At 44.3% G+C, this 12,621-nt stretch overlaps 1 protein-coding gene across 5 annotated transcripts in view; it reads left to right on the forward strand.

Moving 5' to 3' along the window:
• The window catches only part of LOC138692862 (zinc finger protein 708-like), a 140,968-nt gene that overhangs the window by 51,537 nt on the left and 76,810 nt on the right, over positions 1-12,621 (forward strand). Inside the window, exon 5 of one of the 5 annotated variants that reach the window (XM_069816160.1) lies at positions 11,180-12,592. The exons of the other annotated variants lie outside the window; for them this stretch is intronic. Coding sequence (XP_069672261.1) covers positions 11,180-11,213 — 34 coding nt within the window. The 3' untranslated portion in view covers positions 11,214-12,592. Of the gene's footprint in view, positions 1-11,179; positions 12,593-12,621 lie in introns of those variants that run through there. 5 annotated transcript variants of the gene reach the window in all.

Below are 12,621 nucleotides of genomic sequence, written 5' to 3' on the forward strand. Positions count from 1 at the left end.
CATGAGTGCAATCGTCTCGGATTTAATACCGACGGATATTATATTTGTGCATTGTTTGTTACAAGCTGTGATGGGACATGGAGGCAGCCGGGTGATGAACGAGGTCTATTATTTGATTTTTATAACAGTTTCCCTTCTTGATGTATCAGTACATGGTTTGTGAGACTATTCTGGAAATCGAACGTGAGAAACTAATTGTTGCGTGGACCGTGAGGGTTGTCCAGATTGTAACAGGTTTGATGTGTGCTTACGGAGTTGGTTATGTGTGAGTTATCTTAACGAGTTAGATATCAACAGTGTGGAGTGTTTATGAATGAAAGTTAACAACCTATTTGCTTTATTAACGAAAATTCTCGGTCACGGAAGTTAGTGTGACGACGCAGCAGCGTCATTATTCTGTGTGTGTTATCAATAAATGTTTAATTGAAGGAATTGGATATAATATTGTGTGTTGTTACTCAACTACCTTGACAAACAGATTAACATCCCGATCGTAACGTTCCATGGCAGGCTTATTCTGTACTCGATTACAAACAATTAGAGTAGACAGAACCAGGACGGTGCAGTGGTAGCGAGTGGCGTGGTTACGATCGGCGTTTGGAATCTCGGAGTCGAGGTACTTGAGTTTTTGCTCTGCTGTGTTATTTTATGTTTCATGATGGATACTGAGCTGGTGGAGTGGCGCGCCCTCCGTAAAGACGAGTTGTTATATGAGCTGAGAGCGCGTGGGGCGGAGGTCGACTCAAACGCGGATGTCACTACTCTCCTAGCCAAAGCTAGGGAACCTGGTTTCGTATCCCAGCAGACTCCGCGGAAAGATCCTCTATACTGTATCGCTAATGAATTGTTCAGAAGTGTAGAAATCGTAGAGTTTATTTTGGAAGTTTTGAAAGAGTTGAAGACGGATTTTCAGAAAGAGCGTTTCAGATGATTATGCAGTAGGGTGCTGAATTGGGAATTACGACTCAAAGATATAATCGAGGTTAAGTTGGAAGCCGTGGATAGGGAAAAATTCGAGAAGGAAATGCAGAGGTTGGGTGTAGTAAAAACTGAGCTAGCGGGTTTGAAAAAGGTAGGAGCCAGGAGAGTCAGGATTCACCTCAGGATACTAAAGGTCAAACATAGGTAAATTGTTCAAGTGTGGACAGTAAGAAAGACTATCTCAGTTTGATGTTTTCTAATATGCCCGATCCTTTTGACACCGTTTTAAAGAAGGGGATTGTCTTCTCTGTGAATAGTATACAGTCGGTGATGCATTTTTTTAGGGTACTGGTGCAGCTTGAGGATATATGTCTAGTTTTTCGTATCGATGAAGTCTCATTATTGCTTTGGATCTTCCCTTTTGCCAACTGTGTGCTGGCTAACAGTTGTGACAGCCATCGGAGAGGAAATGTCTTTGTTAGAATTCCACAAGAGTATTTTGAGGGAGTTCATAACCGATAGGAATCGCCATGTTTTCTTTGGCGAATATTTCTACCGGAAACAAAGTGACAGGGAAACTCTGCTAGAATATGTGGAAGAGTTGAAGGTGTTTGAAAAGGTTTTTCTGGCAGGGCTTTCGGAGAGACAAATAGCGGATGCTGTGTTGTCAGGGGCTCGAGATCCCGAGGTCAGAGCTCAGTATCTGGCCGCCGAACGGCCGCATAATTTTAAACAGTTAGATGAGTTATGTGTGCGGAGTTAGGCGCTATTAGATAGTGGTGTTTTGTTGGGGGCCACACCAAGTAAATCACCCGGTCCTCTATGAGTCGAAAGATGTTTTGTGTGTAACAGAGTAGGTCATTTGGCGCGTCAATGTAATCAACGGGGTCACGTGGAACAAAATCAGAGCAAGAGTGAAGAAGACGTTCGGGTTGTCTCTCGTGATATCTGTCCCTCCTCGCGGTCAGTGTCCCGTTGCTAGGGCTCAGTTAGGTGGAGAGATAGTGGAGGTGTTGTTGGACACAGGCAGTGTCGTTTCTTTGGTTAGTTTAGAATTAGCGTGGAAGAAGGAATGGGAGATTATCCCCGGGAACATGGTTTCGTTTTCGGCTACTTCCCAGTCTCTTTCGGTCAGTGGTCGTCTCAGTTTTAAAGTAAAAATTGGACAGGTAGTTTGCGAATTTAGTTTCTGGGTTGTCGAAGGCTTGGTTAACCCCGCCATCTTTGGTGCTGATTTCATGGCGGAGACGGGGCCTATTGTAGACATCACACAGGAGGAATTTTATTTTAAACATGCTTCGGAGGTCAAATTCCCCTTTGCTAATCGATGTAAGGTACTCAAATTGCTTCCAGTTGGGGCATCGGTGGACCTTGTTGCTCATAGGGATGAAAGGGAAAGTCAGGAAGTAGATTCGAGTTCTTTGAGGAAAGAAAGGGTCGGCGTTGGTCAGCCGGAACTGAGTGGTTCTCCGATTGTACTTCCGGAGTTGAGTGAAGATCCCTTGTTTTCAGGAGTTCCGAAGTGTCTACACCTCGGTCCCGATTCAGGACTCAGTTTGGAACGTTTTCGGCAGGAACCGGATAGCATAACTTGCGAGTTGGGAAAGGGATATAACTTGTTATACCGCTAAAAGTTATCGGGAACCGAACCCAGGGGTTACCAGGAGAGTTGTAGCCGCCGTGTCAGTTCCCCGTTTAAGGTTGGGTTTTGTGACGACCAAGAAGACCTCAGCGCCCACGTTTCTCTGCTTAAGGAAGCGCCCGGTCGAGGTGGGTTCCGCCAAGTTGGTGACCGGGGGATGCAATGGTGGCTCTCGTGCTTTTCTTTTCGGACATTAATCACCTTATCACCACCCAGCCCTTTTCATTCTCTCATCTTTCTCATCGCTGTATTTCTCCTCGCCGGCCACCATTGCATGCGGACCTTCCACATCACAGCCATTTTCACCCCACCATCCCCGCTGTTTGTTTTGCCACGTCCGCCATAATGACGGGATTGGTTTGTTAAGGATGCCTTGCTAGGTTACATTCTTCTTCTTCTACTTTTTATATACATTATTAGGTTAAGTATCTTAGGCTTACAACTCCCGTCTCACCAGCGGGGATCTTTCCCATCTTCGCGGTCCTGTCCCACGGTTTCGAGCGCGACTTCCAACTTGTGCGGCCCGACAAGGCGCCCAGCAACGAAGCAATAGTGGACCCTTCATACTGCTTCTATATGCAAGTTTAGGTGCCGAGCCCTGACCAAATGTCAAGTACACTCACGTAGAGCCCCAATAGGGCCCGGGGCGATTTAAAAGCCCCGGTGACCGACTCTGCTCGCCGGGGCGAATATATCGCCCCGACGTGTTACCGCTGACTTATGGGTGTCGCAGTGTAATCAACCACAAGTCCCCTGAAGCTGCGTACGATCTCGGATTGCTCCGGGTTTAGGATGTGGGTCGGAGTTAGCCGAGTGGTCCGGCACTTGTATTCAGTGTAGAGTGGAGAGCCACGGGCGGTTATTCCCGTGGTAGGGGCATAAAACTGCGACACGACTCTGGTGTAAAACTTGCCATTAGGTGTGTAATGTTCTGTTTGAAGGGTAACTTGCGTGAGGAGGGTTGCTTGGGATCGGGTTGTGGGGGTCCTCACAGCAGGCACAGACCGAGAAGAATTTTTAGGTCTTTTTTTCTTCCGCCCCCCCGGTGGCAGGCTGACGCCGACGGTTCCGTAGGGGGGTCAGTTCAAAATGTCTTCGCGCTCCTCTTCTCCTTCAGAAAAACAACAAAATAAGATGAAAATAGTAAAAGATAGTACAACTGAAAGTAATAAGACGAAAACTGCAATGGAATTGGACCCTGAAAAGGTAACAATTAACGTGCCGCCTCCAAAGTTTCTCAGTATCACTTTGGATGGGACCGAAAAAACTGAAAAACATTTGTCCATTTTACGTCAGACGCGCGCTTGACGGACTCGTTGGCAAGGTCAGAAATGCAACTCGACTCCGCAACGGCAGTCTCCTTGTTGAGACTGCATCTGCAAAACAGAGTGAGACACTGTTAAGTGCGAAGTTGCTGCCATCCTACCCCATCAGTGTTGAGCGACACTCTTCGCTGAACACCACTAGAGGAGTTGTGCATACGGAATCTCTAGATGGTATGTCCGATGAAGAGATCCTATTAGAGCTGGCGGAACAGTCCGTGTCCAAGGCTTACCGTTTACTACGTAAGCGGGACGGACGGACTGAACCCCTTAGCAGTCTTTCTGACCTTTGAGACGTCTCTCTTGCCAGAATACAACTTTGTTGGGTACGAGCGTGTCACTTTGGGTGCGTATGTGCCGAACCCAATGCGGTGCTTTAGGTGCCAACGGTTCGGACATACGCAAAATCGTTGCACTAACAACATCATCTGTGAAAAGTGCGGCGGTTCTGACCATAGCGTATCCCCATGTGCTGGCGCCGAGCACTGTGTGCATTGTTCAGGGGACCACGCTTCTAATTCCAAAAATTGCCCGAATTATTTGGTAGAGAAGAATATCCAAGAGCTCCGAGTCCGAGAAAATATTACTTTTTTTCGAGGCGCGTAAGCGTATTTCAGACCAACAAAGAAAGGAGACAGAAAAATCTTATTCCTCAGTATTACAGAAGGCAACAGAGGGAATTTATGCATCCACGCATACGCCACCTCTCGCAAGTCTGCCTGGGAAGCGAATTGAGACCGTGACCTAGACATACGTTGACTCTACGACACAGAATGCTGAGTCAGACGACTAGTGTGGGCTGGATATCAGGCCTTACATACCTAGAAAAATCACTGCCATGATAGCACAGAAAGATTCTAGGCCTGGTAGAAGACCGGAACGTCGCGCTCCTAGTTCGGGTGGCGGATCGAGATCACGCTCTCGAGCACGTCCTCGATCAAGATCACGATCAGGACTGCGACGATCTGCAAATGAGTCGCTACAGTCCAAGATTAAGCAGTTGCAGACAAAGGCATCAATCCATAGAACAGATAAAAAGAGAAGATCGCCTGTGAAGCTACCATCATGATTTAGCTCCTCGCGATGACAGATATTGTACAGTGGAATGTGAACGGTGTACGCAGCAGATATACAGAGCTACAACAATTGATCTATCATGAGAACCCTGATATTTTATGTCCTCAGGAGACACACCTCCGACCCGAACATTCCCCGAATATTTCAGGATACAATATTTACCGGTACGATCATCTTGCCAGTATTCGGGCCAATGGAGGTTGTGCCATCCTACTCCGTCAAAATATCTCTTCCTCCATCATCAATATTAACACTCCTCATCAATGTATAGCAGCTAGAATATCTTTATCTAGCGTCCAGTTCTCTATAGTTTGCGTCTATATGCCCCTGGTATACCTTACACAGTTAATGACGCGGAACACATTCTATCGCAGGTACCGGCTCCATATTTGTTAGTCGGTGATTTTAATGCATCTCACCACTCTTGGGGCTCTAATTCTGATGAAGAGAGAGGAAATAAAATAGTAGAGGTATGTACCCGTCTTAATCTGATTACCCTAAATTCCGGGGAAGCAACATATCTATCCTCGGCTTACGGTACTTTCTCCATGATAGACATCTCCATTTGTAGCACAGTTCTGTCCACGCATTTCGAGTGTTCACTTATTCATGATCTTCATGGTAGTGACCACTATCCCATTCGAATGCGTATGTCCGCTTTACGTCATGCGGAATCTCGCTCTCCAAACTGGGTTATTAAAAAGGCGGACTGAGTCGGATTTTCGGAGTCCATATCATTCCACGATATCGGACATGAAAGTCTGGACTCCGAAGTAGATTATTTCTCAAACGTGGTTATAAAGTCAGCGGAATTATCTATCCCCCGGTCGTCCTGCAGGCCAAAACGCTTCTCTGTCCCCTGGTGGACTGACGCCTGCAGATATGCTATCCGTGACCGCAAACGTGCTTTACGCCAATTTCAGCGCCATCCGACCCAAGAAAATTTTGTCCAGTTTAAAAGTCTTCGAGCCAAAGCTCGTCGCACCGTCTGCGATGCTAAGAAGACGTCCTGGACAAACTACGTCAATTCATTGAAAAACAACGTCCCAACTGACACCGTATGGGACAAAGTTCGTCGAATAATGGGGAAACGTAGTTCTGTAATTCCGGGTCACCATTAAAATGGGACACACTCACGGACAGGAGAACGCGAATTCGATTATGCGCACTGTTCAAAACATACAGAGGTGAGCCTGCCTGGAGAGAAATAAAAAATAGGTTGCAGCCGCCATATTACTCTTCAAGGAACGACCACTCATATAAATTGAGGGAAAGAACGCAGAGGACGGACACTGGAAATTTTTTCTTTTCTCAATCGTACTATCAGGGACTGGAATGCTTTACCTGCAGACTTACTAAAGGCTTTACCAACCACCAAAAATGTATTTAAAAATAGGCTTAAGGACCTTACTAATAGACGGTAATTATACACACTATTTAAAGGGTGTAAATGATATGTTGTTATTGAAGTGTTGTATCAGTGAAGAATTATGTTGTGTCAGTGAAGTGTGTTCTATCAGTGAAAAAGTATGTCGTGTCAGTGAAGTGTGCTGTGTAAGTGAAACGTGTTCCTGTTAGTGAAGCTTTATAGTTTATAGTGGCAGTGCATAGTATTTGAACAGTGAAATGTTTTTGAAGTGTTAGTGAAATCAGGATAGAATCAGTGAAATGTGTCGTAGTTCCATTGCAGTGAGTGAGTTCACAGTGAAATGAGTGTAATTTGAAAGGTACTTGTGCAGATATGAACATATACTCGTGGGTTTTAGTTCGATCTTAGTTTTAAGATACAAATTAGATTTATTTTAAATATTATTTTAGGTGATCGTTTCATTTAATTTAGTATATTCCCTGTTGTTGTTGTTATTATTATTATTATTATTATTATTAATTATTGTTAGTATTAATTACTAGTATTATTATTAATTGTATTTTTAATTAATAAGTTTATTATTGCCATTATTGAGTGTAATTAGTTACCACTGCCACCGGGTATATACCCACTGCAGTGTGAATAAATACATACATACATACATACATACATACATACATACATACAATGGAGGAACGACCACCAGTCCCATAGAAATTGCTGAAATATTCGCTAGATCATTTTCACAGATAAGCAGCTCAAACAATTATGACCCGGAATTTCTGAAAATGAAAGATACAGCAGAAAAACGAAACCTACATTTTCAATCTGACAACACTGAAGACTAGAATGTACCGTTCACATCCGAGGGGTTGAAGGCGGCACTAGACACATCCCTTGACACCTCCCCTGGCCCTGATAACATCCATAACCGCGTGCTTCGCCATCTTTCACCAGCTGGAAAATTCTTTCTTCTCTCGATTTACAACAGGATCTGGACTGAGGGTGTATTTCCCTCTGGTTGGCGTTCTGCCATTGTAATCCCAGTCCAGAAACCAGGAAAGGATCCCTCTCTACCTGGCAGTTATAGGCCAATATGTCTCACCAGCTGCGTATGCAAGGTGATAAGTAAACACCTGATGTGGGTACTCGAATCGGAAAACCGATTATCTAATATCCAATGTGGTTTTCGTAAGCACAGATCCGCCGCAGACCATCTTGTTCGGCTGCAGACCACCATTAGAGATGCTTTCCTCAAGAAGGAACATCTTGTGGCGGTCTTTTTTGATTAGAAAAGGCCTACGATACCACATGGCGGTATGGCATTCTGCAAACTCTGCATGATTGGGGATTTCGTGGTAGTCTGCCAACGTTTATAGCGAAGTTCACGACAGAGCGGTATTTCCGAGTTCGAGTAGGCACTACACTTTCTACCGAACATCTCCAAGAAAACGGCGTTCCGCAGGGTTCTGTATTAAGCGTTCGTCTTTTCTGCATTGCGATCAATGGAATCGCCCACTGTGTGTGTGACCGAGTATCTTCTCTGTTGTACGTTCATGACTTAAGTTTATTTTACAGCTCCCAATACCTTCCATCCATCGGTCGACAGTTGCAACTGGTCATTAACGTGCTATCAGAGTGGTCTGTTCGCAATGGTTTTAAATTCTACACTCAAAAGACGCAGTGTGTCCACTTCTACAACCATCGTGGACTTCATCCACATCCTGAACTGCGTCTTAATGGAGTGGAGTTGCAATATACAGACACTGCGAGATATTTGGGCCTTATCTTTGATTATAAATTAACGTGGGAGGCGCATATACGTGATCTGAGAAGGCGTGAGAAAAATCGCTAAATATTTGCGCCTTTTGTCAGGGGTTCGCAGGGGTGTAGAACGCATAGTGCTTTTACGTCTTTATTGTGCTCTTATTCGGTCAAAGGTGGATTATGGCTGTTTTATTTATGGCTCAGCAAGTAAATCCAAGTTACGTCTCTTAGAAACTGTTCACCATCATGGGATACGACTCGCTACAGAGGCCTTCCGAACGAGTCGGATAGCGAGCCTGTATTGTGAAACGGGGGAACCAGCACTGTATCGGCGAAGTAATGTCTTATTGTGCTCATATGCTGTTAAGCTTCGCTCACAGCCCGAGCACAATTCTTACAACTCCTTTTACCATCTGTCTCTTTATGGCCGATACAGTGAAAAACCACGGAGACTTTCTAGCAGGTGTGCGCTTTCGAGAACTGCTGTCCGAGCTCGACATCCGCTTGCCAAGAGTTCGCACACTGGAGTACACCACCACTCCACCCTGGACTATGAGATGTCCCATGTTTGACGTAAGCCTGAGCCGATGTTTTAAAAAATTTACGCCAGCTTTTGTGTGCAGACTTCGTTTTAGTGAACTTTTATCACAGTATCCAATTTACTCATTAGTTTTTACTGACGGATCCCGAGTAAATGATTGTGTTGTTTGTTCCTTTGCTGCAAATGGACAGATATTTAAATATTAATTGCGCCAATGCACTAGTGTTTTTACCGCAGAACTATATGGGCTTTATAGAACTTTATTGTTTTTAATTAGACAATCCTGGGCCAGATTCCTTATCTGCTCAAACTCCTTAGGCGCCTTTCAGTCCCTGTAGCGTTTGAATTCGGATGATCCGTTTGTGTTGAGAACCCAGGAACTTTTCCACACTCTCCTAACCTCTGATTGTGAGATTGGAGTAGTGTGGACTCCGGGTCATGTTGGGATTCTTGGTAACGAGGCAGCGGATTCTGCAGCAAAGGACGGTGCTTTGAATGGATCTGAGGTATTGGCGTGAGATGTGGTAGGATATTCAAAATTACCTGAAACGTACAATATGGTGGTAAAGGGAAGGACAACGATCTGCACAAGAGGGAAATAATTTACGAACAATAAAGAATACTGTTCGCGTTTGGGATTCGTCCACAAGAGCGTCACGACACGAAGAAGTCTTACTCACCCGGTTGAGGATTGGCCACTGTCATCTGACGCATGGCCATCTCCTACGTGGCGAGCCTCAGCCTGAGCGTGATCTATGCCATGTTCCACTGACCGTGGAACATTTTTTATTACAGTGTCGAAAATACGACCGTGTCCGTCGGCAGTATGGAATTCGGCCGACTCTACGTGACGCTCTTGGAAATGATTTTAATTGTACAAGTGCAGTTGTGAGATTTTTATCGAATACAGGACTTGACAAGGTGATGTAGTTTTTAATGACCTGTTTTACCTCTCCTTCGGACTCTCTACATCCGGAGGTTACTTTTTTAGTAAACGATTTTAACAAATTTGACATTCGGACCTTTTACATCCGGGCATTTTATAAATGCGCTAGATAATTTATCTCTGTTGGCATTTGTTTTATTGTTTTTTTGTTTCTTTTTAAATACTACACAGGGTCTGAGAACTTCCCACTTTTATGGTTTTTATTCTTCACCTTGTCGAAACTGCATTTGTTTGCCTCGTTTTAACCGTGACAACGCTTTTTAGTTCTTTTAAGCATTCTGGTTGTTGTATTGTGTTTGTGTTTAGTGAAAGATTTTAGATAAGGGCGCAAATAGCCATAGTAGCTGACGCACCCTTTTTAAACCCCACTAACTTAAGGAAGTGCGGGGTGCGCGGCACCAACCACATTGTCAGGGGTTTTTCCCCATGAACGTAATGCCCGTGTGGTCGCCGGGTTAAGAATTGCGCCACTGCAGCCTATGCATTAAGTAAGAGTCTTCTAAAATGTGCACCTTTTCTCCCTTAGGAGTGAAAAAGGGGAAATGGTTGTGAATGTGGGGTCTGGTCAGTTTAGCCGTTCCAGGGTTTTGTTTGTGACGAACGGCGAAATGACATTGTAGACAGAGTTTTGTAGTGACATCAGAGCTGCCTTTAGTACAGATAACTCTGCTGTTACACAGCATTTTTGCTAAAGGTTGTATGTGAGATACTAGTGAGCTTTGGTTTATATACCTAGTAATGTAGATTACACCACATGGTGATACTTTCTAAAACTAGCCGAGGAGAAGTATGTACATTGTTATATAATGTGTGGACGGTATTATGAGAACTGTGTACTGAACTGAATTGTGAAGGAGTGTGTAACTCCTTGTATTATGAATAGACAGTGAAGATTGATATACTGAGTCCACACCTGTGGAGTAACGGTCAGCGCGTCTGGCCGCGAAACCAGGTGGCCCGGGTTCGAATCCCGGTCGGGGCAAGTTACCTGGTTGAGGTTTCTTCAGGGGTTTTCCCTCAACCTAATACGAGCAAATGCTGGGTAACTTTCGGTGCTGGACCCCGGACTCATTTCACCGGCATTATCATCTTCATTTCATTCAGACGCTAAATAACCTAGATGTTGAGACAGCGTCGTAAAATAACCCAATAAAATAAAAAATAAAAGAAATACTGAAGTATATGGTGAAAAGGCAGTGCCAACTTGGTTGGAAAAACTATTATACTAGAAATCATATATGTCAAAGCCAGTTTCAAGACATTGCTTAGAGGTTTGTATTTTTCATGTGATTTCTTTCATTTTGAGTTTATCTAATTTATTTTCGCATTGGTATATTGTTGTGTATTTCTTTGTTGTTGGCTCTATGTCATTAAGTGTGTATTTCTCTCTAGGTTTGTTCTTCTGTACCATCACAGCTCGGGCTATGTGTTTTGAAACGCGAAATTACCTGCGAAATTATCTTTATCTTTTCTTTCTCGCTCCTTATATGTTTTATCTTCTTCTCTTCCATGACCTTTTTCGTTTGTAGCTTACATTCTTCCTAATTTCTTTTATTTTCTTCTCCTTTTTCTTCTTCCTTTCTGTCTCTTTTAGGATGTTACTACTAAGGTGTGCAAATGTCTACTGACTGCGCCATGGGTGAAAGCGAGCTGTGACTACTACCCAGAGGTCTGTGCATCGACGGTAATTGGTTGGTTTGGGTGGCTACGCCTGACTGCAGCCATACCGTATGGCCAAGTGGGTCGCGGGAGAGCACGGTGAGGTACCGGCTCGGCCCGTGGACACTTGGTGCCTAGATGATACATGTTCGACCGTCTGGATGGTTGCAGCAGTGGCGTCAGTGCTGGTTGCGCACTAGGACGATGCAGAAACTCGGGGCATGTGGTGGGACATGCCCGGGAAAAGAGTTTCCTTTTGATAGCTCACCTTGTCCACACAGCATCATTGGACCTGGGATTGGCGCTGCTCTGGAACTGCGCCAGTTTCGGGGTGGGGGGGGGGAGTCTGTGCCGTTTTATTTTCGGCACATTGTCTTTTTCTTTTTTTCTTTCTACCCTTATTATCTTTTCTTATTTGTTGTAGTTCATCTTACTCTTCATAGATGGCTTACTTCCCTTCCATTTTCAGTCTCACTTTCTGCTTTAGATTACTTAGTTTTCTTCTTCTATTAAAGGTCTATATTTCCTCACGTACGAGTAGCGCGAGGGTTTCACGTTATTTGGTTTTGATTTATGATTGGACGGGGAGCATAACATATTTTTCGGAGGGCCAGTTGTTATTTTGTAGTAGCGTCAGTTTAGTGGAGGATTCCGTTGAGGAAGGACGTATCGCAGCAGGCTCAGCTGCGGAGTTGAGGTTGGGGGAATTCGCGATGGGATCGCGGTAGTGTATGGTTCGAAAAGTACGGCCTCTGATGTAGATCGGGAGTCGAACGGGGTTCGATATTTCTACAAGCAGGAGCGTACCCGAGCTAATTGTGGGAACCGCGATTGAATTGCGGAGGTGATATGTGTGGAAAGTGAGGCTTGGAATTGTACGGATATCGAACAGGGTTCGAGAATCTTTTCAGGCAAGAGTGCAATCGTCTCGGATATCATACTGACGGATATTATATTTGTGCATTGTTTATTATAAGCTGTGATGTGACATGGAGCCAGCCGGGTGATGAATGAGGTCTGTTATTTGATTATTATAACAGTTTCCCTTCTTGATGTATCAGTGCATGGTTTGTGAGACTATTCTGGAAATCGAACGTGAGAAACCCATTGTTGCGTGGACCGTGAGGATTGTCCAAACAGATTGTAACAGGTTTGATGTGTGCTTATGGAGTTGGTTATGTGTGAGTTATCTCAACGAGTTAGATATCAACGATGTGGAGTGTTTATGAATGAAAGGTAACAACCTATTTGCTTTATTAACGAAAATTCTCAGTCATGGAAGTTAGTGTGACGACGCAGCAGCGTCATTATTTTGTGTGTGTTATCAATAAATGTTTAATTGAAGGAATTGGATATTATATTGTGTGTTGTTACTCA

This window comes from Periplaneta americana, chromosome 17 (genome assembly GCF_040183065.1).
Source record: "Periplaneta americana isolate PAMFEO1 chromosome 17, P.americana_PAMFEO1_priV1, whole genome shotgun sequence".
In the NCBI taxonomy this organism is placed as follows: domain Eukaryota; kingdom Metazoa; phylum Arthropoda; class Insecta; order Blattodea; family Blattidae; genus Periplaneta; species Periplaneta americana.